The sequence below is a fragment of the Ahaetulla prasina genome, chromosome 2, assembly GCF_028640845.1.
Source record: "Ahaetulla prasina isolate Xishuangbanna chromosome 2, ASM2864084v1, whole genome shotgun sequence".
NCBI lineage: Eukaryota > Metazoa > Chordata > Lepidosauria > Squamata > Colubridae > Ahaetulla > Ahaetulla prasina.
The window spans coordinates 268,374,829-268,401,736 of record NC_080540.1 but is presented as its reverse complement, the minus strand read 5'-3'; the positions used below and the strand labels follow the sequence as shown (position 1 = coordinate 268,401,736).

General features: G+C 39.1%; 2 protein-coding genes and 1 pseudogene across 9 annotated transcripts in view; 1 reads left to right on the top strand and 2 right to left on the bottom strand.

The window, feature by feature from the left end:
- Nucleotides 1-1,979: 1,979 nt before the first annotated feature.
- On the bottom strand, nt 1,980-3,063 carry LOC131191598 (pancreatic progenitor cell differentiation and proliferation factor A-like; annotated as a pseudogene).
- On the bottom strand, nt 3,059-13,357 carry LOC131191596 (uncharacterized). 4 transcript variants are annotated; one of them, XM_058169895.1, is made up of 3 exons: nt 13,293-13,357; nt 12,987-13,109; nt 3,059-9,786 (listed from the first exon to the last, which is right to left on the bottom strand). In XM_058169895.1, the coding sequence occupies exon 3, from the start codon at nt 6,120-6,122 to the stop codon at nt 5,220-5,222; it is 903 nt and encodes a 300-aa protein (XP_058025878.1). In that variant the 5' UTR covers nt 6,123-9,786; nt 12,987-13,109; nt 13,293-13,357; the 3' UTR covers nt 3,059-5,219. The 4 variants fall into 4 exon arrangements, with proteins under 4 accessions (XP_058025878.1, XP_058025876.1, XP_058025877.1 ...); XM_058169893.1 differs by having other exon boundaries at nt 12,987-13,188; nt 13,293-13,325; XM_058169894.1 differs by lacking the exon at nt 13,293-13,357 and adding an exon at nt 10,043-10,169 and having other exon boundaries at nt 12,987-13,251.
- The window catches only part of ZNF366 (zinc finger protein 366), a 37,811-nt gene continuing 20,708 nt past the window's right edge, over nt 9,806-26,908 (top strand). The window contains exons 1-5 of one of the 5 annotated variants that reach the window (XM_058169888.1): nt 9,806-9,969; nt 18,425-18,558; nt 20,435-20,494; nt 22,420-23,735; nt 26,706-26,897. In XM_058169888.1, coding sequence (XP_058025871.1) covers nt 22,452-23,735; nt 26,706-26,897 — 1,476 coding nt within the window. In that variant the 5' untranslated portion in view covers nt 9,806-9,969; nt 18,425-18,558; nt 20,435-20,494; nt 22,420-22,451. Of the gene's footprint in view, nt 9,970-11,709; nt 11,728-17,081; nt 17,095-18,424; nt 18,559-20,434; nt 20,495-22,419; nt 23,736-26,705; nt 26,898-26,908 lie in introns of those variants that run through there. The other 4 variants (XM_058169887.1, XM_058169890.1, XM_058169889.1 and 1 more) reach the window with 4 other exon arrangements.

Below are 26,908 nucleotides of genomic sequence, written 5' to 3'. Positions count from 1 at the left end.
TCTTGCCAGTGAATTATTTAACTGAATTGCAAATGAGGAAATGTAAAATGCAGCCAGTACTTTTTAAGGTTAACTCTCTGGCTAAGTTTGCCACCTTATGGACATTTCCCTGAGACAAATCCCTCTGAACATAACAGGAGTTACTTCTGAGTAGACAGAGGTAGTCTTATCCAATACATCTGAATCTTCTAGCCCGGTGTTGGCGAACCTATGGCATGCCTGCCGGAAGTGGCACATGAAACCATCCCACGAAGAATGCACAGCCTCGCTGCCTGTTATTCCGCGTTCCTGTGATCACATGTGCACCGGTCAGCTGGCTGTCACGCACGTGGGGGCAGCGGAACCCGGAAGAACGGCATTCCGGCACACGTGCAAGCCGGCACCCGACCTTCCGGGTTGACGATGGCCAGCTGTTTGTCAGGTGCGCTTCCATGCCAGTATCTGGGTGTTTGAGTGCAGGCTCGTGCATGTGTGATGGACCACCGCTCTTTCAGGTATTGGCTCTCCCGTGCTCACGAAGGCCAGCGGGCCCACACATACCTCACGGGATGGTTTTGCGTGCCACTTCCAGCACGCAGGCTTGGACACAGCCATGTCAAAGGTTCGCCATCACAGTTCTAGCCTAATAATTCACATTTAGCTGCCTTGATTTTATTTTTCAGATTCAGCATGATGGTGATTTTTTTAGTTCTGCCCACCTAAAGCCCAGTTGTTAGGTACAAAATATATCACCATAATTTATTAACCCCACAACTGAACACTCCTTTAGTGAACGCAACTGCCGTCAAGGAAATATATCACAGCCTGAACATTGTTGCTCTATGAATGGAGAAACAACTCTCTGGCAATTAATTCATCTGTCATTAAAGATGTGCAGCATTTTAAAAAATGGTTTGTTTATATAAGTATTCATTTTCCTACATGTCTCCAATACTTAAAGTGAAAAAAATGAGCATAGGGTGAATAAAAATGTCCTTTTAATTCTTTAGTGTACGTGTGTCTTCATGCATGTGTACCTTCAAATCACTCTTGAATTCTGGCAACTACCTGGACAACCCATATAATTTTCTTGGAAAGATTGTTAGACCGAGTTAGGCCTTGGCTTCTTTCTGGGGCTGAGAGAGAGAGAGAGAATGGCACAAAGCCACTTCACTGGCTTCATGTTTAAAGCGTGACTAGAACTCACGGTCTCCTGGTTTCCAGTCTGCTTCCATTAATCACTAAACCAGCCTGGATCTCTTTCCCTCTCTTCAGCGTTTGAAATTACTAAGTACTTGAAGGGCTATTTCCATGGAGGTCTTCAAATAGGTAGTCCTTGACTTACAATCATTCATTTAGCGACTTATGACCAATTTTCCCACTTACAACTATTGCAGCATCTGAAGGGTCACATGATCAAAATTTGGGCAGTTGGCAACTGGCATATACAGGTAGTCCTCGACTTACAACAGTTCATTTAGTGATTGTTTGAAGTGATTTATGACCAGAGGTGGGATTCAGCCGGTTTAGACCAGTTCAGGTGAACCGGTTGTTAAAATTTTGCCCAGTTTGGCGAATTGGCTAATCCCACCACTGACTGGCCCCGCCCCCACCCATTTTTGGGCCATTTTCAGCCATTTTTTGGGTGTTTTTTGGACCATTTTTGGCCATTTTCTGACCATTTTGTACAATTTATGACTGTGGCAGCATCCTGTAGTCACTTCACCAAAATTCAGATGCTTGGCAACTGGTTCGTATTTCTTTTTTCATTTTCTTTTTTAAAAGGCTACTCAGATTTTATTAGTTTCCATTGAAACAAATACAAAATGAAAGAAAAAATGTATTATCATGGTGGTGGGAAAAAACGATGCAGTTGTGTTGATCCCCAAGTGAGTAGAAAAGAATGGTGCGTGTGGATTTTTTTTAATAGTTGTCATTTTCATTTATATAAAAACCCCTACGTCTAAATTACGTAATCAGAAGCAGCCTAAACTAGTCTACAGGGAAGGGGAGTGGAAAATGGGCTGTAGCCCCTAGCGGTCAAATCAGAAGGATCAGTTGTTGAATGCCAGCCTTCCTCATGCTGTGGGACCTGCGCTGGACTTGCTGGGTTCACTGGCATAGCCCTTCTTCATGACTTCCTGGGTCAGGTCACAGGTGACCATGCCATTGGTTACCTGGAAGGTTCCTGAGTTCTCTGGAGATTCTGACACAGTTGTCATCACTGGATGGGTGTGTTTTCCAAAGGAAAAACTAGCCCACCTGTATTCAGGATCAGACTTGGGAAGACTTGGATGGTGCAGGATGATGTCTCCAGAGTACTCATCACTTCCACAGGAGCTGTTATTCGAGGTGGAACCAAACTGTCTTCGGTAGTAGTTGTGGGTTGCACAAGGAAGCCACTGGATGGGATTGCTGCCATGTTTCTTGATCTTCTTTCTTGGGCAAGTTGTAAATCCTTGAAGTCTTAGTGCTGTGCCCAGCAGAATTCTGATGACTTGAGACCACAGGTGACCTGGCCCAGAAAGGCAACCGCTAGGCGGGCAAGCTCATTTACGAAGGAACTGCTGCAAGTCTCCACGACCACTAAACAAACACCCAGGCGATGATGGTTTTTCTCTACTGGTTCATATTTCTGATGGCTGCAGTGTTCCAGGGTCATGTGATTATTTTTTGCAACCATCTGACAAGCAAAGTCAATGGGGAAACCAGATTCACTTAACAACCATGTTATTAACTTAACGGTTAACGGCCGGTTTAGCTCACGCTGGTAAAGCCTGTTATTAAGAACACAGTAGCCTGCAATTACTGCAGGTTCGAGCCCGGCCCAAGGTTGACTCAGCCTTCCATCCTTTATAAGGTAGGTAAAATGAGGACCCAGATTGTTGGGGGGGCAATAAGTTGACTTTGTAAAAATATACAAATAGAATGAGACTATTGCCTTATACACTGTAAGCCGCCCTGAGTCTTCGGAGAAGGGCGGGGTATAAATGTAAACAAAAAAAAACAACAACTTAATGAATCAAAGTGAATCAAAATAACTTGATTCACTTAACAACTGTGGCAAGAAAGGTTATAACATGAGGCAAACTCACTTAACAAACATCTCACTTAATGACAGAAATGTTGGGGTCAACAGTGGTCATAAGTTGAGGACACCTTATATTTATGACAATTGCACTGTTCCAACTAACAGCCCAGATGAAATCAAATCTCATGTGATCATCATTTGTAACCTTCCCAACTGGCTTCTGATTAGCAAAATTAATGGGGGAAGCCAGATTTACTTACTGACTGCATGATTCACTTAACAGTTGCAGTCATTCACTTAACAACTGGCAATCAAAATTGAGTGGCTCAGTTACAGTTATTGCAATTATTTTTGTCTGAATGGTTAAAGAACAGTTGGGGTGTGAAAGTGCTGTGACAGGAGGCAAATTTAACAATGTTTATTGAAGATTTTAAAAAGACAGTAATAAAAGAAACTACAAACAAAATTCAGAAAATAAAAAGAAAAGAGAGAACAGAAATTCTAGGAAAAGAGGGGGAGAGGAAAGAGAAAAGAAGAAAAAGCAAAAAAATAAGCATACAAATATTTAAAGTGACTTCCAATCTTCAACAAACTTGGTAATTCTTCATCCTTTATAAGGTTACAGGAAAATATTTCTTCTTCCCATAAACCATCCCTTATCCATATGTCAATCCATACATCATTAACATTTTCATTCCTGGTGTCTGCAAAAGTTCATAAAGAGTTCTCAAAATTCTATAGAAACATGTCTTATTTTAGCATCGGTTAAATAAACCAACATTGTATTACTTCCTTTGCTTCCAGGAATTGTAATGTTTATTTCATTCAGATATTGTCGTAGGATTTGATCTCAACATTTTTTTCCATCTCAGAAGCTTATTCAAGGTACAAACTTCCTTCATAAAACCAGTAAGGAGTCACTATCCAGGTCATTCTCTTGGCTTATCATTTGTATTTCCACTTTAACTGTCATTTCTGTTTTATAATCCACATTTTTTTCATGTTCTAGTATTTATATTCCAATCCTGGTCCCATGCCATGTATGGCTTTAAAGATGAAAACCATCACCTATTCAATAGTCTTGTAAAGAAACATGACAAAATCACGATATTAAATATTCCTTTTTTACAAGAATCCTGCTACCTCTGGAAAGCTAGCTTATCAAGTAAAAAGGTGATAGCTACTTCCTGAAGGCTCTGTTTCCTTTCCTTTACTATTTCTAAAGATTTACCATCTCTAAAGAGTTAAAGTTACCTGATATAAAATAAATATATATTCTCAACCATCTTAATCATTATGGAGAAAAGGTACACTTAAAAAACCCTGCGTTAAGTATCCCTAATTCAGGCTCTATTCTTTCTGCTCCATCCATCCCACATGTGAGTCAGGAAAATGTTCTTCCATTCAACAATGCAAATTAACCAAACTGTGCTAAAAAAAATATCCTTTAAACTTGTTTTCTCCTTTTGTATATTTTGAGGAAATGCTACAGACTAAAGAGCTCTGCTGATATTCACCTATGTGATTGTTCTGCTTGAGAGCTTATAACTGCTTTGAAGTTGGTTATTCAATGTGTAGGAGAAAGTGAACTAACTTTAAAGTGGTGGCATCTTACTGGACTATCAGGAAGATGAAACTACTTCTAGTAGTCATTCTTGCATAACCCACAGTCTTGGCTATATGAAATATATTTTTAGATTCATATCATTTGTATTTATTTCATTTATATTCCACCTTTCCATCCAACACTTACAAACACAAACACAAACACACACACACACACACACACACACACACACACACACACACACACACATGACCACAATACAAATACATCAGTATTAAAATTAAACTAATACATATTTAAATCCCCAGCTAAAGAGGTAAAATTTAACTCATTTCCCAAATGAAAGGTAAAGGAGGCTAAAGGAGGACTCAGATTGCTGGGGGCAATATGCTAACATTGCTCAGAGAGTGCTGTAAAGCTCTCAAAGACCTTTATTTATTTATTTATTTATTATTTAAACTTATATACCGCCCTATCTCCCGAAGGACACAGGGCGGTTTACAGGCATATAAAAAACATCAATATACAAATTAAAATAATCATTAAAAAACTTATTCTAATGCCAATAATTAATAATACCAATTGTTAAAAATAGAAATATAAATATTAAAATCAATTTAAAACCCCTCTAAATTTAAAAATCTAAGCCAGTCCTGCACAGATGAATAAATGTGTCTTGAGCTCGCGACGGAAGGTTCGGAGGTCCGGAAGTTGACGGAGTCCTGGGGGGAGTTCGTTCCAGAGGGCGGGAGCCCCCACAGAGAAGGCTCTTCCCCTGGGCGTCGCCAGACGACACTGCCTAGCTGACGGCCCCCTGAGGAGTCCCTCTCTGTGAGAGCGCACGGGTCGGTGAGAGGTATCTGGTCGCAGTAGGCGGTCCCGTAGATAACCCGGCCCTATGCCATGGAGCGCTTTAAAGGTGGTCACCAAAACCTTGAAGCGCACCCGGAAGGCCACAGGTAGCCAGTGCAGTCTGCGCAGGATGGGTGTTATACGGGAGCCACGAGGGGCTCCATCTATCACCCGCGCAGCCGCATTCTGGACTAACTGTAGCCTCCGGATGCCCTTCAAGGGAAGCCCCATGTAGAGAGCGTTGCAGTAATCCAGGCGAGACGTCACGAGAGCGTGAGTGACCGTGCATAGGGCCTCCCGGTCCAGAAAGGGGCGCAACTGGCGCACCAGGCGAACCTGGTAGAACGCTCTCCTGGAGACGGCCGTCAAATGATCTTCTAGAGACAGCCGTTCATCCAGGAGGACACCTAAGTTGCGCACCCTCTCCATCGGGGCCAATGACTCGCCACCGATGGTCAGCCGCGGATTTAGCTGACTGTACCGGGATGCCGGCATCCACAGCCACTCTGTCTTGGAGGGATTGAGCTTGAGCCTGTTTCTCCCCATCCAGACCCGTACGGCCTCCAGACACCGGGACAGCACTTCGATAGCTTCGTTGGGGTGGTCCGGTGTGGAAAAGTACAGCTGGGTGTCATCCGCATACAGCTGGTACCTCACACCGAACCCACTGATGATCTCACCCAGCGGCTTCATGTAGATGTTGAACAGAAGGGGCGAGAGGATCGATCCTTTGAAAAGATAGATAGATAGATAGATAGATAGATAGATAGATAGATAGATAGATAGATAGATAGATAGATAGATAGACAGATAGACAGACAGACAGACAGACAGACAGACAGACAGATGGTCTGGGAGTCCTAATTCTCTCAGTGTGTTCTAAAACAGTGGCCCCCAACATTCTGGCACCAGGGACCGCTTCCGTGGAGAGAGGTGTTTCCAGTGGTGGGATTCAGCCAGTTCCCACCACTTCGGGAGAACCAACTGTCAACTTTCTGAGCAGTTTGGCAAACTGGTTGTTGTTAGAAATCATTAGCGCAAAGAACCAGTTGTTAAATTACTTGAATCCCACCACTGGATAGATTTCCACTGAGTATTTAAGTGCCCAGACAAGTAATTGGAGAAGCAGTCTACCAGCTAGTCAATCCTTACACAATCTAAATTCTAAAGACTACAATCCTGTGATTTGTGCTAAGGCAACAATGAGCATCAACAGCAGATTTTTCATCATAGCATGATTGGATCTCATCACTGTGCTTTCTTTTGATTGCTGACTTTGTGTTATCTAAGCAAGACCTATGTGGAGTGAATTGCAATAGTCTATGAATGGAAACAGCTAAAACTCTAAATATAGTTTTGAAAATGTACTTCATGCTATCACCATCATCTGGAGATCCAGAAATAGTTGCAGTTCAAGAGTTATGTATAGACAATAGAATAGAATAGAATAGAATAGAATAGAATAGAATAGAATAGAATAGAATAGAATAGAATAGAATATAGAATAGAATAGAATAGAATTTTATTGGCCAAGTGTGATTGGACACACAAGGAATTTGTCTTGGTGCATATGCTCTCTGTCGTGTCCCACTCCTCCGCTGACGGCCGGGTCAGGGAAATCCGAATCAGGCTTGCCTCTGCAGCTCTGCCCAAAGTCCTAGCAAAGTCCTCAGAGAAGGCAGGAGACCAGTAAGTGACTTCAGCAAGATAAGTTCGACTTTTGCCTGACTCAGAGACTGCCAGAAAGTAGATCCTTTATATAGGCCATGGGGTGTGGCTCCATGACTCAGCACTCATTAAGGCCTGCCCCTCCCTTCCCTCTGTTGCCTCCGCCTATCCAATCTTCTGATGCGAGGATTACTCCAATCAGCTGTTGGGAATAAACCCTCCTCAGGCTCACATGCTGTGGAGGAGGGGGAGGGGTCTAGCTGCTCCGTTTGCCTGGGCATGGAGTCAGGGCTGGGGCCGGGAGATTCTCCTTCTTCTGCAGTTTGTGTGGGCATGGAGCCAGGACTTGGGCCGGGAGGCATACATGCCTCAGTGTTCGGGAGCAGGTAAGAAGGCCCTGGCTGCTCTGAGGGCGGGCAAGACACAACACTCTCAGTGTACATAAAAGAAAGTCAACTATCCATTCATTTAGTAATGAATTTTAAAAGTATTTTGGTCATTGCAGCTCTAAATCAACAATATAATAACATACAAAACAGAAATGCACAATAAAGTTATGGTAAAAATTACAAGTTGTATACTCTTCCTGCAACTGGGAGTTCTATAGCACCTAAGGCCCAAAGGCGTTCTGCAATAGCCGAGTGTTTACAAGCTCCTAGCAGGCCAGATGGGTGGCCACTTGTTTCAAAGCCAGGAAGCCTCCTACAGAATGTCTTCTTTTGGCTCCCTGCTATCACATCTCCTGATCTTCAGCAAGCATCTGTCCTTTGACAGATGCATCATCTGCAGTATGTGTTACAGAAAGACTTGCAGTTTGATCTTCAAGAGACTTTCTAGGGCTGAGTCATATACTATAAGGCTTTGTAGGTGATCTCTAGCACTGTCAATTTCTCTTTTAAGAGAAGTTGATCTTGATAGGGAATAATCTGAATTTCTAGACCCAAGCTACTTTCCAATAGATACTTTTCAGTGTTGTCTGAATTGCGTTTCAGTTTTTCAATCTAATTGGAACTTCTGGAAGGTCCAAGACCAGAAAAGTTAATAGGAAATTACTGAATGATAGCATCTATAACTCTGATATGCAAATACAAACAAGATATGAAAAAGATGCTAAACTATACGGTTTTTACCCAGAAAAGACACAGCTGGATAGAATTCTCACAGGAATGGAGGATAAATTAATTTTAAAAATTTACAATTTTTTGTTGGGTCTTGAGTTAGAAGATGAACAAGTAAAGCAGTGATTCCCAAAGTGTGAGCCGCGGCTCCCCAGGGAGCCGCGCTATCGTCATGGGGGCGCCGCGGAATATCTGCGCCCGCTGGGTCTGGCGCTGATGCGCCATTTCTGGGGCATCTGGTGCGCATGCGCAGTTGCAGGTCGGATTTCCGGGGGAGCCGCGGGCGAAAAAGATTGGGAACCTCTGAAGTAAAGGAAACAATGATAGCTTGGGCTAAAAGTTTTGGATATTCACTAGATCTAGACAAATGGCAACAGTTATGGGAGAGGAACTACAAATTAGCAATGCCCACTGCATATAAAGAAAATCAATACAAAATGTTTTATAGATGGCATATGCCACCTGAGAAACTGGTAAAAATGTTTAAAGATAAATCAGCTAAATGCTGGAAATATCACCAGTTACCAGGATCTTATTATCATACGTGGTGGACATGCCCAGAAGCCAAAAATTATTGGGAGAAAATAAAGGGTTGGTTAGAAGAAATGATCCAACAACACATTGACTCAAAATCGGAGCTGTTCTTATTGGGGATTCTACCAGAGAAAATCACTAAAGAAAATATCTATTTGATTATACATGTAATAACAGCAGCAAAAATTGTTTTTGCGCAAAATTGGAAAACAGAGAAAATACCCCTAGGAGGAGAAATTATTAGAAAAATTTTAGATTGTGCAGAAATGAATAGATTAACTTTGATGATTAAAGAAAGAGAGGATTCAGAATATTTTAAGATATGGGATAAATTCTACCATTGGTTAGAAGAAAAGTATAGACAAGCAATGGATAATTGTGTAAGAAAATGGTATAATTAGAATAGTGTATTTGTGGAAAAATGGTAATAGATTAAATTGAAGTGAAGAAAGAAGAAACAACAAAAAGATGGAGCCATGAAGAAAACACTGAGATGTCACATGGAAGGAATGACTGATGTTCTAAATGTTTGTTTATAAAATAAAAAAACTTTTAAAAAACATACATAACTCTGGCTTATAATTATCACAAAATCCCTCTTTCGTTCTGTACGTACATTTATCTCTTTACATACATTTACTGTATGTACACTTTAAGGGATACTGAGAATGTTATTTCAACTGTGTGTAGGAAAGGTGGAGGGGCTGACCCATCTCTCTCTTTCTTGTTGTTTATATTCTTAAGCAGGCAGCATTTTGCAGATACGGGCATCTGACTTCCAAAACAAGGCTCTGTATTTGGAACATTGTGTTTGTTTTGATGACATTCCACCCATTGAATTATAAATTTCACCCTATGAAATCCATCATAAAGATATAATACTTGAGGAATTTCTTTTCCTTTGGTTTATTTTTCCAAACATTTTGAGAAAATGAGATGGCTATCTGCCGTTTCCTTATTTTCTTGCAGGAAAGCTAAGGGTTGTTGACTTCCTCTCCCCTCCCTTCCTTCCTTCTTTCTGAAGGTACAGAACTCATCTGAGAAAAGAAGAAAAAAACCAGAATGAAGTGATTGTTCCTGTTCTCTTTCTTAAGTCATTTGGAACACTGTCCCTCCACGTTTTCTAAATGCACTGCAGCTGCCACACAAGAAGTGACAACTTTGCCAATTAGAGAGCAATTACAAGCATTGGGTCACTACCACTGTTGGGTCAGCACCTGGTAAGTTAACCTTCCAAAATTTCTTAAGGCAGCATGTAAACTATTAATAAATGAAAGTTGAAAGATCAAATACCTGCTTCTTTGTGGGTCCCAAGCTATTCAGTTTGGCAAGAACTTAGTATGTGTGTTTGCATTCTGCATGTGTGCATTCTACAATTAACTATGCAATACTCCATTTTCTAGATGCCAGATCAAACAGTCTGAAATTTAAGAAAGAGGTGACAATTTTTACAGCTACAGGAAACATTTTTAGTGCATCTTAAAAGCTGCAACCCTTTTTGTTTTAGTGCATTTCCTGATGTGAATGACATGCTTCAGATCCTCATGAAATCTCAAAATAATTCATCCGAGAAATTCACTTGCTTATGGCCCTTAGTAGCTAATTTATTTAACCTGGGCTGCACGGGCCTGAATTATCTCTTTAAAATCTTCTATTTTTAAGCAGAAGCTGGAGACTATAATTATATGAACAGTGTCTTGTGTATAAAGTGTTAATATCTCAAGGGCTCTCTTTCCTGAAAGTGTACAATACCAATGGACCAGTCACTTTGCATCATAAGCAGCAAAAGATTCTGAGAGGTGTTTTATAAACAAACACCAAAATCTAGGCAACATTTCTGTCAAGTAAATTCCAGTTACAAGGTTTGTTCTGTTCAGTCATGTATTGTATTCTCCCAGTATCTTGTTGACTGCAATTTTAGCTGTATTTTAAGTTTTAGTTATACACCAAGACACTTAGAAGTAAGCCTTACTTTCACACTAAGGTGCAGTAACTTCCTTTCCTTTCCTTTCCTTTCCTTTCCTTTCCTTTCCTTTCCTTTCCTTTCCTTTCCTTTCCTTTCCTTTCCTTTCCTTTCCTTTCCTTTCCTTTCCTTTCCTTTCCTTCATTCTGCAGGCAGAGCAATGGTGGTTTAAATGTGAAGTATTAATTGCATACCGAAGACCCAGTTTTCTCACATCTAAGCTGTCTGGGAATTAAATATTTAGACATTTTAGAAATGTGTTCCATTCTACAAAATTGGGGCTATTTCTCAATAAGGACATGTTGTTACCGGCCTCAATATTTTAAGTGAAGAGCCATCTTCCTCAAGCTCCAATCCTGTACAGGCTAAGCATTGTTGAACCAATAGCAACAATGCTGAAGAAATATACATAGAATTGTACTGTGCACTATGTACTATGATATTTGGGGATATCATAATTGGGCTGCAAAAGTCTGAATTGCCACTAAGCAAAGAGATATAAGAAAACTTTAACTCCACATTTACTACTTAGTGATTGTCTAGATTTTTACAGACCAGACTTTCTGGTCTTAACTAAACCTGTGCTACTAAAATGAATCCTTTTCCAGAATCCTTTTCTTATTTTGTTGTCTGAAGTTTGTCAAGCATTTGTAACTGACAATTTTCAAGAAAGACTTTAAAAACATTTTATTCACAACAAGAATGCATCTGATTGTTCTGAGTGAGATTTGATCTGAACTGTGACTTCTATGCATTTTTAACAAGTGCTTTGCTGGGTGTTTGTTTTAATGTTAGTTTAATTAATTCGTTGTTTCTTTTATTTCATACATCATAGAAGAGTTTTACTCTTCCATGAGCAAATATAGAAATATTTCAAAATAAATAAATAAATGTCCCCGAAGTTTGGGACTAAAATCAAGTCCATGGCAAAGTGGGAGGGTTTTTCCACATATGACATCATATGCAACTTTCTATTATCTACAATGCTTTAACATATTTGTTGGAATTTTCAAAGGTATGTATGCCTATCTAATTGATGGACTTATTGGCTGTCTTTCTAATGAAATTTCCTCTGGTTGAGGTAAGCGATATAGGAGAAGTAAACATTCTCAGAAATATTATGACCTGAAGCATAATTCAAAATAACAGTAAACTTTGGAAAACTTCATATATGGGTCAGTGCTTAATCTATTAAGAGTAATGTTAATTTTTAGATCGTATTTTATATTTGTCATATTTCAATATAAAGTAAAAAAATATTCTTGTAGCTAGTGCTTCACGTGATTCATTCTAAAGGTTGTTTTAGAATGGGAATTGACAATTTAATGACAATCAGAATAGAAATAAAATAAAACATTCAATTATTATGTTATAAGGAAAAAAAAACTTCTTCAGGCAGACAGTTTGTTGTGCTTCTTTGCTTAAAGATGTGCCTTTGTACCTTTAAGAGCTCAAAAATGCAAAATTAGAAGTTAAATAATGAGCAAACATTGGAAAATATTAAATGAGCAATAAAAATACAGTATATAAATATTAATTAAAATAAAGTCCAAAATACCAAGCCATGTCAAATAGCAGAGAGAGAGAATTATCAGTATAATATGCAATATTTAATTGTTCAGTGAATTGGAAAGGCTCTTTGTAACAACGTTGCCTTGCAGTTAATTCATAGTAATTTTCAAAGGTAGTACTTTTTTGGATTTGCACACTGTAGTTAATGTTGCTTGGAGAGTTGGTCTTTAAACGTTGGATGAACCCAGCTGATTAAAACTTATTCAGTAAATTAGGCTTAAGCAAAATACAGTTTAGCACAATGTATAAGCCAGAGCAGTGGCAATTCTCAGGATTATGGTTATTTATCAATACAATTTCTAGCTCACGTATTCTTTGTTAACGAAGTAACAAAGTAATGAATAGTTTGAAAAATGACACAATAAAGCATTCTTAAAATGATTACAAAAAGATGATGGTGACAGTTCTCTGAAAACTCACACTCTTAATGATAAAACCTCTAACAACCCTCCTATTTAAAATCACGATCAGCTAGTGTTACATTGGATCTATGCAGAACTGTAGTAGAGAGTCTATTTTAAATAATTTGGCCTTGAGTCAACCCTGAAATGAATCCATTAAACAGAAAGAAGAAGATAGTGCTTAAAGGAAGAGGAAGATAAACCAAGAACTAGATGAATTTTCATAAAAGTGAGAACCACATTTGGGGTTAAATTGACAGATGTTTTAGGAAATTCTCTGAAGACCCATGTAAGAAATTACCTTCTCCTGTAGGTTTCACTTCCCCCGAATTAGTCATGTTGGTAAGCAATAGATCTGTATCGGAGTATGACGAGACTATGTCATAATATCATTGGAGTCTTCTTTAGGGTTGCCAAATCTGGACTGCAAAAATTCAGACAAATCCTGATTGTGAATAATATTTAAGAGGAGGAGCTTTCTTAAACATTGGCAATGATGATACCTGGAGATCAGAGACCAGGCAATCAAGTCACAACTATAATCAGTGAGTGATGGACAGAAGTGATATATAAGGTCTATGTGAGAAGGAGTAGTCTTATAACAGACCTGATGTGTGGAGTGACATGGCCACAGGGCTAACCTCTGCATCCATGTGCATTTCACTGTTGACATAGGTGGCACTATGCCACAGCAAGAGGAAAAATACTGTTTTCATATTGAAGTGCCTCAGCTAGACTTTGGCGCACCCTGAGTGCCTAGCTGGTACAAGATGGCCGCTGCAGTGTGAAGTACAGTCATGTTTTCCACAAATGTTAAGTGAGCTGTTCTTATGCCACAGCAGAAGGGTTATGTGGATGTGACTTTAGTCTTCCTCAGAGTCTCCCAAGTTGCTACATAAATCTGGACATTACATCACACAATACAAGAGCTCCTTATAGAAATGGAACGTATACTGTAAAACTCAGGCAAAAATCTTCCATACAAAAGGGACACCAGGTGGGTGGGAGAATAATGAATATTCTGTGGTTTATATTTCCAAGTTTCTGTTTACTATCTGTTTATGATTGTCTGTTTTCCTGTCATGGTTTTATACTTTTTTAAATTTGGAATTTCCCTGTTTTTCTAAAAAGTAACTCTTTTTATCCCCTTAGCTGGGATAATACTTGCAAGGAACTCAGTGAGGATCATGTTCTTAATATATAATATTGCAGTGTCAAATGAGGACAGTATCTATTGTCCTTACTCTGAATTGTCTTCATAACAATGGCTATATTAGGATAGGATGAAGTTGGTTGAGAGTGAGAGCAGTAATTTTCCATCTCTTGAACTTGGCTATATGGAATCATCACAAAAAACAAATTCTGCTTCAAGGGAACAGCAGAAACATTCCTTTGCTTTGAATTGTGGTTAGCGATGAATCATTTTTGTGCCTGCCTATAATTCATTCTTCATAGATGACCAAAATACATTGTTTTGCATCTTGTGTGAAAATGTTGAAAAAAGCCACAGCTCATCCTAGCTCAACTTGGCCCAGAGATGTCTGAAATATGATAGATTGTGGTTGGTATATTCACTTTGTGTCAGTAGCTGTCCTTTCTAGAAGCAGTAAAATACAGGCTTGTATATCGTGAACTCTGTGGGTGATAGTTTTGCTCTTCGGCATATAGACCCAACCATGAACAACAGGGCTGTGCAAAACTTCAGAATTGAAGACAGAAAGCTTCTGCATCTCCTTAAACCAAGCTCACATTTTCCTATGAATAGGAAACAGACTATTTGTTGAGGGTTACCAGGCAATTCCAGAAAAAGATGCAACTAATTTAAAGAGTGGCAGACAGATGGTCTGGGAGTCCTAGTTTGCTCAGTGTGTTCTAAAACAGTGGACCCCAACCTTTTGGCACCAGGGACCACTTCCATGGAGAGAGGTGTTTCCAGTGGTGGGATTCAGCCAGTTTGCATCACTTCGGGAGAACCAGCTGTCAACTTTCTGAGCAGTTTGGCAAACTGGTTGTTGGAAGAAATCATTAGTGCAGAGAACCAGTTGTTAAATTACTTGAATCCCACCACTGGGTGTTTCCGAGGACCAGAGGAAGCATGGGGCTTCGCTTGTTTCCATGGCCCAGTTTCTGGCATGCCGGTCCACAGACCCAGGGTTAGGGACCCCTGTTCTAAAATCCCATTTTCCCTCTAAATTTGAAGCTCTGCAGAGCCCAAACTCATGTGACTATAGAATTGTAGTTCTACATCTCATATAAATTTGACAATGTTCTACATCAGACTTTAAAAGGGTTGTCAGATCTTCCCTTCCACTTTATAAAGTATAAAAAAAAGAGGAAATGATTTATGCTGGGAAAATACTTTTATGCTATAGCCGAATCAATACCTGATGGTAATTTCCCATAGAGAACTGAGATGTCAGCCTTCCTATGTGCACATCTAAGACATGGCTGAGAGGTGGACTCTGTTGCTACTTTCAATTCATTCAAGATAATGATTATTGGCAGCTTTTAAAACAAAGGAAAGTTGAAGTTAAATCATAAGGATAGCAGCTGATTCACTTAGCAACTGCTTCGTTTAACAATCAAGTTGCCTGTCCCATTTATGGTCACTGAATAAGGACCACCTGTAGTTTAAGACAGTACAGACTAAGTTGCTATGGGGGCTCAAATAGGCTTATAACGCTTCATGTAAATACTTCTCAGAGATTTAGACACATTGTTGAGTTATTACTTTGTCCATTTTTCCTGTCTTGCTATAAGATCCATGCATGCATTAAAGTATAAAGTATAAAGTGAGAGGCAGTGATTAGAGGCCCATGTCCTCCACGGATGTTCATACATTGAGTGCAAATTTACCTGAGACTTTGCCATAATCAGAAACTCCAGTGTAATCAGGTTTATCATAATAAAGGATGCTTGGTCAACTGACTTACAAAGCCATCAGGATTACAGCAGTAAGTTAAGCCATGAACATTTGGGGCATCCTAGTGACTGGTGCCAATATTTTTATGGCTGCTAATGCGGAACACACTTCAATATGATAACACATACCTAATGAATGTGCATATTTGCAATTATTCTTAAATAATTAATAAGGGCAAATAATATCTTTGCTGTCATCTTTACCACCTAGCCCTTGCTAGAAGAATTTTCTATTTTAAAAAAAAAATTTTTTAGAAAAGCTCAGGGCAACACCTGGCTAACTTGGCCTATGTTGTGAAGCAAAGCAGCTTCAGACTTGATTAATATTAGGAGGGGAAGACATCAGGAATTCTAACACTCTGAGCTACAATCATCTGGATTATTGAAAAGAAAATAGAATTCTTAGATTCATATGTTCTCAGGCTGAGTTGAGGTCAAACAAGAATAGAATTTTTAATTTGTTTAAATGGATGCAGGATATGTCCATTCAGGATTATGGGTTCTGTGGTGGAATTTCTAGCCAGACAAGAGGGGCAGTGTAAAGAGGCAGTCTAGCTTGGAGCTGCTCCATGGGAGGAAGTGAAGCCTTTATCTGCCTGTTCCCAAGAGAATGCAGTTAGCCTGGTGAGATTCTTGTAAATAGAAGAATAACAATAAACTACTTTGGCCTATTCACTAAGTTGTTCTGGCTCTTTGCACCTGACAGGTTCTTACCCTGTTTTCCCCAAAATAAGACATCCCCTGATAACAAGAGCAGTCGGGCTTTTGACCACATGGCAATAAGGCCAAGCGCTTATTTCAGGGTTCAAAAAAATATAAGACAGGGTCTTATTTTCAGGGAAACACGGTATTAGCAGTGCTAATATTACTATTAATTTCTGTAAATCTAGAACTCCTGACAAATGCTCCAAGGGCTGTGGAGAGTGGAAATCTCTTTGAAAATGAGTGAAGGTAGCTAGCCAGAGTCCAGTTCCAATTCTGGAACTATTTTGTCCATACAGTTGTGTTACATCATTTGTCCGTGTCTTGCACAAAATGACTGAGATTCTGGAGATTGGCAGAGATAGTTTCAAAACTGAAAAGGATTTCCAAACAAAAAAATAAAATTGGAGACGTTCCATATCTCAGAATGGAAGGTGGGGGTACAAAAAGTCAAGATGGCAGCTGTGACCACATGATCAAAGCTATATTCCTTTACATGATTGATTGCACATAGTGACACAACATTAGCTATTTTCACCGCCACCCCACACTAGCACCCCCCTCTGGTTCCATTCCATTCTGCTGGGAAAGGGATTAACAATTTCTCTTATGAAACAATGCTACCAATATCAAGCTATTCTTCATCCCTGCCACTTTGGTCACGTTAGTTTCCCTTGTTCATCATACTTTATACAATTTACAATACAAATTCAGTTTTTTAAGGAAGCATGTTTTAGGAACAGTGCCATTACTTTGATGAAAATAGATGAGGTGGGGAGAAAAAAGTAAGGTTCTGCTTTAATTTTGTGTATTTATCAGATCTGACTATTTTGAATTAAGTAAACTGTAGCAAAATATTATTTTAATAATTTACATTATGATATTTATTAATAATAAAGAATGCATTTTCCTTATTTCCTGAAATTTGAGGGAGATACAGAAAGGCTCCATTCCCTGCCCAGCAGCTATTTATTTTGTATTTAGTACATGATTTAATCTGTTTCAAATAACAGCCGCAGAAAGAAGATAGAGGATATGTGTTATTTTATGCAATGTCAAATACAAATGAATAGAGAATGTTAAATTCAGCAACAGAAATGAGAGCATGAATATCCAGATTCAGATCTGTTTTACCCCCTATTAAACCCCCTAATAAACCAGTTTATTTGTTTATTTGAGGATAAATCAGTCTTGACTCCTAGCAATTGCCTGGATAAGGCCCTGTGGTTTTCTTGGCAAGATTTTCAGAAACAGTTTGGCTATTGCCTGCCTGCTAATGCTAACAATATGTGAACGGCCCAAGATCACCCAGCTGGCTTTGTGCTTAAGTCATGATTAGAACTCATTGTCTCCTGGTTTCTAGCCTGGTACGCTACACCAAACTGGCTTTTTTTATTTGTCTTTTATCTTATATTAAACAAATGTACAGATTGTGATAGCATACACTGAATGTTATTTGTGCAATGCATTTGCATTCTGCTGTTTGTCTGGAAGCTCAAGGCAGCAAAAACAGGAGTCTGCTCAAGATCCTCACATCTATCACCCTTAAGACAGCCTCAAAAAATGTCACACTTGCAGGACTCAATCTGGGTCCATCACCACAATCAGAGGTTTAGTCCAGAGGTTTTCAAACTTGGCAGCGTTAAGACTTGTGGACTTCAACTCTCAGAATTCTCCCAGAATGAGCTTTTGGACTCATGCTGGAGCCCATCCTCGGAGAACTTCTCTGTACTGGAATGTGTGTGGCGCATTCTGGTAGAGAAATTCTCTGAGGATGGCTCTAACACAAGCCCAAAAGCTCAGAAAACTAAACCTCTTGTCCCTGTGACCAATCCAGACCTGATCCTGCAACGTTTTCATGGGACACCTATATTTGCCTTCATTTGTCAAAGTCACAGTGATTCAGTATTGGCTTTGCTTTTGTGGAAATAATTTACTACAATTGATATCTCCTTTATGCTTGGTTTAGGCTAAAGTGCATTGAGTGATGGCTTTAGAATTAAATGACACTGAATTTCATGTGAAACGGACAGCAGGATTGCTATGTCACATAACGTTTGATTTCTCAAAGTAGTAAGTAATATAGAAAAAAGATTCCTCTTCTGTATATTTCAGAAAACTTGAAACGAAAGATCACAGCATGGACTCTTGTACTTTAAATCGTTCTAGTGCAGATAAAGATTTTGGAGATATGATCTTATCAAGAAGCATTAAAAAAGCTTGTTGTATTGCACTGCTCACTATTCAAGGTACAGGAAGCTGGTCTTCTCTTGCTATTGCACTTGGCAGCGTTTTTAGTATTTAACACTTACTTCCTACACTTAGAAATAAGAACGTTGTGTACAGAAGGAGAGAATGGAGTTCCAATCCTCTAAAGATGATAAATAATTACCTTTTCTTTTGAAAAAGCATAATAAAACATTAAATTGGCAGCAGTTAAGATAACTGGGAATCAGTGTAGATGTAACAACATTTTCTTCCTGTCATCCAAGGTAAATGTGATTCATGCTGAAGTCAACTGCTATTCCTACTTCTGTTGCCTTGCTCATAGTTTAAAATAAATTAAAATTTAATGTGGATAATGCTATTGTTCTTTTAAAAGGATGACAAACCACACAAAGTTAAAAACAGCTCAAAATTCACAAAAGCCATTCCTCATTTTGCACTTCTCTCTAACAATATGCAACATGCATAGATAAACACACTAACCTGCAGCCTTGAAGGGCTAACTACTGTATATACTATTAGGGACTTCATTTTGAGTGGAGATTGCCATCTCTTTCTCTCTCTTTCCATCTCAGAAAGCAACTGTAGAAAACATTGATTTGGAGGGGGGGCGCCCTCAGCCCAAAGGACAGAACTTAAGGGTTTGCCCCAAAGTTAACATGGCAGAGAAAATATGCTAATAAAAATACATATCAAACTCACCAAATCCTGGTGACTGCTGGGACAAGTCCTGCCATTTTCTTGTCAAGATTTTTGGATGTTTTGCCATTGCCTTTTTCCTAGGGTTGCCCAAGGACACCTGGCTGGCTTTGTGCCTAAGACAGAACTAAAATTCCAGTCTTCTGGTATCTGTCTTGATGCCTTAACCACTACACCAAACTGTTTTTTGTCTCTATTTCCTAATACTGTGTAAAGAATAGAATTAATGACAAGTATGCAGAGAGCCCATAAAATTTCTCAGACTTTGTCCTCCAGCTGTATATTGGGGTAGATAATAACATAATAAAGAGTAAGAAAAATAATATGCTCTCTTCTATAAAAACACCAATTTAGTATGGAAGCATACTAAGTGGAAGCAAATGCTATTTCAGAATCATGGTACAATGGTGAGAATCTTTGGTTGCAGTAGTCACATCAGGTTTGTTCTTTGGCATAAGAAGTTATATACATAATAGCAGTGGTGGGTTTCAAAAAAAATTACTACCATGGTGGGCATGGCTTGGTGGGCGTGGCAGGGGAATGATACTGTAAAATCTCCATTTCCTCTCCAATCCAGGGGAAGGTTACTCCAAAATCCCCATTTCCTCCTGATCAGCTGGGACTTGGGAGGCAGAGAATAGATGGGGGTGGGGCCAGTCAGAATTTTTACTACCGGTTCTTTGAACTACTCAAAATTTCCGCTGCCGGTTCTCCAGAACTGGTCAGAACTTGCTGAAACCTACCTCTGCATAGTAGAGCAGGTTTACATATTATAACTTCCAATTCAACAAAGGGCATCCATATTGTACACTACCTTTGTAAGATTGTTTAACATTTTAATCTCTCTCCCTCCCCTCTCCCCTCCTTGTCTCTAACTAGTTAGTTAACCAGCTGTTTTAGTTAAGTAGCTACGTACCTCATCCATTTGTCATCTCTAAACAACAGTGACCTCAAATCTTTTCCCTCCAGTTATGCACTAGAACAGGGGTCTCCAACCTTGGTCTCTTTAAGACTTATGGACTTCAACTCCTAGAGTCTTTGCTGAGGAACTGTGGGAGTTGAAGTCCACAAGTCTTAAAGGGACCAAGGTTGGAGACCCCTGCACTAGAAACCAGCATGGAACCTTGCATTTATATATTTCTATCTCTACCATGACCTATTTAAAGAATGACCATTCTTTTCTCTGTCTCTTATGCACAGATGTCTAGAGCTCTTGCAGATGCATTCCAAGCCCATTTGGCCCAAAAGTGATGATTTAATGTGAGTACAGATGCTGCACTATTGATCCTTAAACCTAAAGGTTATGTATTTGTTGCACATTTATTGAACAAACATTATAAAAGAGACTAAATAACTAATGGATAAAAAGGCCTGAATTAATTTGTTGGGTATAGGGTATAGAGTATAGAGTATAGGGCTGAAAGGAATATCCAAAGGTCCTAAATTCAGCACACCAGTAGAAGCAAACAGCACCAATCTTTCATTGTCTGCTTGCTAGTTTCTGCAGTTGGTAAGAGCCTGCAAAATCAATACTTACTTAGGCACGTAGGACATTACCTTTCACTGAATCAAACTTTTGGTACATATGGTCCTTCCCAAAATTGTAAATGTTACAGTGATAAACAAAACTAGAAATAATGACATACATGGGGAATAAACACATGGTATGAATGCCATTTATTTGATAGTATTGTTTCTGCCTTGCTTGATCCAATTTTTTATTTTGGTCATTCCTATTTTTTTGGGATTGTGACCTTCTACTCTTCTACCACTCAAAGGCCAAAAGTGACCCACATAATGTGATGGCAGATCTTAAGGGGGTTCCAAGAGAGGTTTCCCCAAGTTTTATCTGGAGATTGTAGATCTTGAAATGTTCTGCATGCAAAACAATCAACTGGCTATGCATGAAACTTAACAAGTTCCAGGACATGCCTTACTTTCTCTGAAACTAACATTACTAAGTAATCCACCAGCTAGCAAACCAGTTAAGCAGCTTAGTAATTAAGGCAAATTGTAACTGACCACACAAGGACATTTTGAGTGTGACCCATCCCCAGAGCTGTGACACATTTTTCCATTGAATACTGAGTTTTAACTGATGGGGTAAGTATCAAGTGCTTGTTAATAACCATATGAACTATATTTCTTCTTCTTCTTCTTGTGCCATATCCATCATCGGACATTGGCAATCATGTTGGCAATCCTACTTTTGTCAACAGCCGCATGAAAAAGTGCTGCTGAGTTTTGTCCAAACCAGTCCCTTAGGTTTTGAAGCCATGATGTTCTTCTTCTGCCTGGACCTCATTTGCCTTCAATCTTTCCCTGGAGGATTAAGTGAAAGATGCCGTATTTTTCTGGGTGTCACATCACAGGTCCAAAATATTCTAACTTTCGCTTTTTAATGGCTTTGATGATTTCCCTTTGCTTTCCCAGGCGGCTTATCACCTCCTCATTTGTGATTTTGTTAACCCAGCTTATACGTAACAATCGTCTGTAAATCCACATTTCAAATGCTTCTAGTTTCTTCAAGTAGTTTTCTGTCAGAGACCAACTCTCTACTCTGTAGAACTATATTTAATTAACTTAATTGTAATTGATATTTAATTCAATCAAATGGCATTTGTTTAGGACTGCCATATCTTTTCCACTGTGTCCTTAGGATAGTAGTCAGATCCTAAGGGTGATTCTTGACCCAAAAGGAACATACAGCGTGCATTTAGGAGCAGGATGGGGGCCTAAACAGTTATTTCCAATTCTATGATCTTAATGAACAAGAAGCTGAGCATGTATGAACTCTTTTGACATTGAAAAGCATGTCTAAATGTTGCCATAATGGAACAGCAGAAGTAGCCCTTATCAATCATGGCTTGTTCTCATTTTTAATGAAGAGTTGACTGAATTCTTTCATGTGGGGTTACATGGTATATAGCTATAATAAACAATTGCATAAAGTTGACCTGATTTTTCGTTTAAAAAAAAACCAAAAACTGACAAATGACAGAACCCAGGTTTCTGGCCTAGAAAAATAAACCTCGGGCTAAAAAGAGAATGCAAACAAAACAGGATAGAACACCATATTTTGTGTTAAACTGTCATTTAAGAGTTTCCACTCAGTTACACGTTGTATCGAATAACAGCCCGCAGGAACAGGATTGGTTTTTAAAAATGTTATTTATTATTTGAAGGAAGCTAGAACATCCAGGAGAACTTCAATGCAATGAAGAAAGAGGACACATATTGCAAGATGGACAATGTACAAACCTTTTCCTTTGCTCATTGCTTGGATCCTATTGTAAATACCAATATAGTTTCACCCCTCAGTGAGGGATTCAGGACACAGCTTGCCCAATTTGGATACAGCCCTCCCACAGATTTAGAAAACTTCAAAAGTTCTTTGGAAGGGGGATCTCGTAAACGTAAAAGTATGCCAATGAAAGTGCCTTCTACTGTCCCTCCAGGGGATCCCACATCTCCATTGGGAAACCCTGAAGAAAATCTTGAGGGAGGTTCTCCCAGCCTCCCTTCAATATTTCAGCATGAATCCACGCAGCCACAGTACAATGCTCACATGATCGACCTCTGCAACCTTGGTTATCACTTTTACAGGACTCTGGAGCACTTTGGGACACAGCCTATCAAAGAAGAACCAATAAAGCCCAATGTTCTATGGCCTGGTCCCACCACTTTTCTTCAGGCTCCCTATTCCTACTATCCCAAAATTCATCCTTCTCTAATGTTTCCTTTTATGATGCCCCCAGATTTGCATTTTAGAAATCCTTTCCCATTGAAAAGGCCCCCGGAGCCTCCCTTCAAAAAGGTTGAGTTAAATGAGCAAGCTGAAAAGAAGCAAAAGGTGGAAAGAGTAGATGTCAACATTCAGATTGATGACAGCTATTACATTGATGTCGGAGGAGACCAGAAACGTTGGCAGTGCCCCATGTGTGACAAGTCTTACACATCCAAATACAACTTGGTCACTCACATCTTGGGGCACAGTGGCATCAAGCCCCATGCTTGCTCCCGGTGTGGCAAGCTTTTCAAGCAGCTGAGTCATCTGCATACCCATATGCTGACTCATCAAGGCACTCGACCTCATAAGTGCCAAGTGTGTCACAAGGCCTTCACCCAAACTAGTCACCTGAAGAGACACATGATGCAGCACAGTGAGATTAAACCTTACAGCTGCAGGATTTGTGGAAGGGGTTTTGCCTATCCCAGTGAGTTGAAAGCTCATGAATCCAAGCATGAGAGCGGCAGAGAAAATATCTGCATTGAGTGTGGCCTTGACTTCCCAACTTTGTCTCAGCTGAAGAGGCACCTAACCACCCACCGAGGTCCTGTTCAATACACTTGCACCGAGTGTGACAAGATATTCCAGTACCCAAGTCAGCTGCAGAATCACATGATGAAGCACAAGGATATTCGCCCATATATTTGCACTGAATGTGGCATGGAATTTGTGCAGCCACATCACCTGAAGCAGCATTCCTTGACTCATAAGGTAAGCTAATGCAAGGTAATAGTTGTGCTGGGGGCGGGGGGAGATGCTTTTTTGATGATCTGCTAAAATGCAAATATTTTTAAGCACTTCTAAATTGAAAGTAACAGAGAAGTCACTTCCAGATTGCTACCATGTTTACTTCTCCCTAAACTCAGAAACACTTTCAGTCTCCGTAGCAATGATCCTCACCGCAACCAATCTTAAAATTTCAAGAACACCATACTTGCTGTCACTGCTGTCCAATAGATGTCCCCAAATTGACATCTGGCCAGTATCACCTCTGTTGTTATATGCCAGTCCACTTATTTGACATTTTTTTTAAAAATACACCTGACTGTACTTTTAATTGTTTCATGAAAGAAAAGCCATCTAAACTCAATTTTTAAAAAACCCACAGCACAGCATCACAGCAACATGTCCGCTATGGGGAAGGAAGAGAGTGAAGGAGGCAGATAAAATAAGAGTTCCCTTAAAGGGAAGCCATCAGACCCCAAACTCCAAGGTTTGCAAAGATAGATTCTTTTTTCACTGTGGTTGAGCCAAAGTGAATCTCGGCTATCCAACAGAGGAGATGATCTGGATCACAAACATAGCCAATCCAGGTTTGGCATAAATATCACTTGTGGAAGACACTTGAGGCTACAACTTTGCCCACATATCTGGTAGGAAGTTTCACAGAATCCAAAAGATCTGAACATGTCCCATTATATCCACCAGAGAGGACACGCTTTGCAAGTTCCATCTGCAAGACCATGACTTCAAGTTCTGCCTTGGCCATGAAAACCAGTTGTGTGATCTTGAGCCCAGTCATTCTCTCTTAGCCCATATTACCTCACGGGGATTTGTGAGAAAAATAGAAAGAGGGTATGTTGCGCATATTTGCTCCCTTGAGTTATTTGTAAAAATAATAAAGGTGGGATATAAATACATAAATACCTAAAATACTAAAGGACCTACTTTTGATAGGTGCCAAGATGTGGACCTTCTCTGCCTTGGTACCCACCTTATAGAACATTCTCCCTCCTGAAACTAGGTTAGCTCCATCCCTATTAATGTTCAGGAAGTCCTTCAAGACCTAGTTTGTCACTAGGCTTGGAAGGATCTGAGAACTGGCAACATTTTAAAGCAGCTCCCCTATTGTGGGTGGTATGTAGTGTCTATACATCTTTCTTTCTCTCTGGTTTGTATACTGTAATTTTAAAATATTTTTAAAATAATGATTGTCTATATTTTTATAATAATTGTTTTTATATTATGGATTTATTGGATAGTTGTACACTGCCCAAGGTCACATCTGGGAGAGGTGGGGGAGAGAGGGAGAGAGAGAGATATATAAAAGAAAATATTATTTTAAAACTTATAGCCCTGACCACCAGAAGAGAGTCCATTTATATAGTATTTCCTATTGGTGATCCTGTAAATTAAAATAACAATAATTATTTGAAAGTATCAGGCATAGGATATGATAATATTCCAAATGTGTTCTGTAATAATTAAATTAAAATAAATATTCATTATAGAAACAGGTAATTGTGAGTGATAATTAAATTGCTCCTCTTTTTGGTTTATAGAATAATTTTAAAGTAGAATTGATTGGATTCATGTGAAAAAAGTACGAAAGCTTAGGGACAATAATACAATAATTTTCATTAGTCAGTATTATTTTGTAACTCTAGTTATGAGTTTTTGAGCCAAAGTAAAAAGTTTATTTCTTTAAATTGTACTATTTTGCACTCATAATAATAATAGCAAAAAAATGAGCAGAATCTAAGCTATTTTAGCACAAAGAGATGTGACATTTGTCAATACTGTCGGAAGTTTTATATTTTATTCCTTATACTGTCTCCATTTTCCCTTAAACATTAGCAGAATTCATGTTACTGAGAATCAGCGTCTCTGCTGGATAATTGACAGACAAGCTGAAACTAAGTTAATCAAATAAAAATAGCAAATGGGGGAAAATCTTTTACTCAGACTTCCTTAAACCCCTATATAAGTTATCCAGAGCTAATCCACATATCAAAGGAGAAAGTCTGTAAACACAGAGTTAATTAAAATGGTCTCCCAGAGGAACTGCATGTTCACAAGAATAAACATCATACATGACATGTACCTACACACACCTACATATGTGAAGCGTCACTTTAGAATCATCATGTACACACCCAGAATCAGCAGGTACACATCCAGAACAAGTTCCCCCATAAAACAACTCTTCTGTACTACATTTTATTGCAGCTGCTCCCATAGGCAAACCTCTTTGCTTTTGGGAATAAATAATTCTCTTTCCTCACAGTTTTCTGAATTTCATTTTTATTTATTCTTGTGCAACCCCAGCTTAAGCTGAAGCTCCAAATTATTCTTCTGAGAACACTCCACTTATTTATTTAATATGTTTATTTTTCAGAAACTAAAAAAAAATGCAGCCAGCATAATACATAGCAGTCTTACCTAGTCTGCCCTCCATAGTTGAATTACAACTCCAAACATTCCTAGCCAACCAGGCATAGTTGCTTTATGTGTATAGGTTATGTGGTTTAACATTTCTTAAAGGTACCAAGTTTAGAAAAGCTGTTCCATGGATATATAAAAATCATTAAAGTCTTGATTTCAAATTAAAACTGGGCAGCACTTTGGATACATTTCCAAAATAATGCTTCAGCGTACACAGGACACCGAATACTACCACCAGAACTAGAAACGTGTTAATAAGAAGTCATGCAAAAGAAGCAACGTCTTGATATACGTAATGGAGTGAGTTATTAAAAAATTGGAATTAGCACATCATTGGCTGGAGTAGACATATTTCTTAGTCATCATCCCCCACAAGGTATTATTATTGCAGATTAAAGAACAATCATGATCACAGAACTGAAATAGAAAGCAACCTCTGTAAAAACCAAGATCAAATTTAAAATAGAAAAAAGCGGGTTAGGAATCATCACTTACTTCATTCTTATGTTTTTCAAGGGTGTGAAAGAGCACAAGTGTGGAATCTGTGGCCGAGAGTTTACGCTACTTGCCAATATGAAAAGACATGTCTTAATTCACACCAATATCAGAGCCTACCAATGCCACCTCTGCTTTAAAAGTTTTGTGCAGAAACAAACTCTTAAAGCCCATATGATTGTCCATTCAGATGTCAAACCTTTCAAATGTAAGGTGAGTATTTC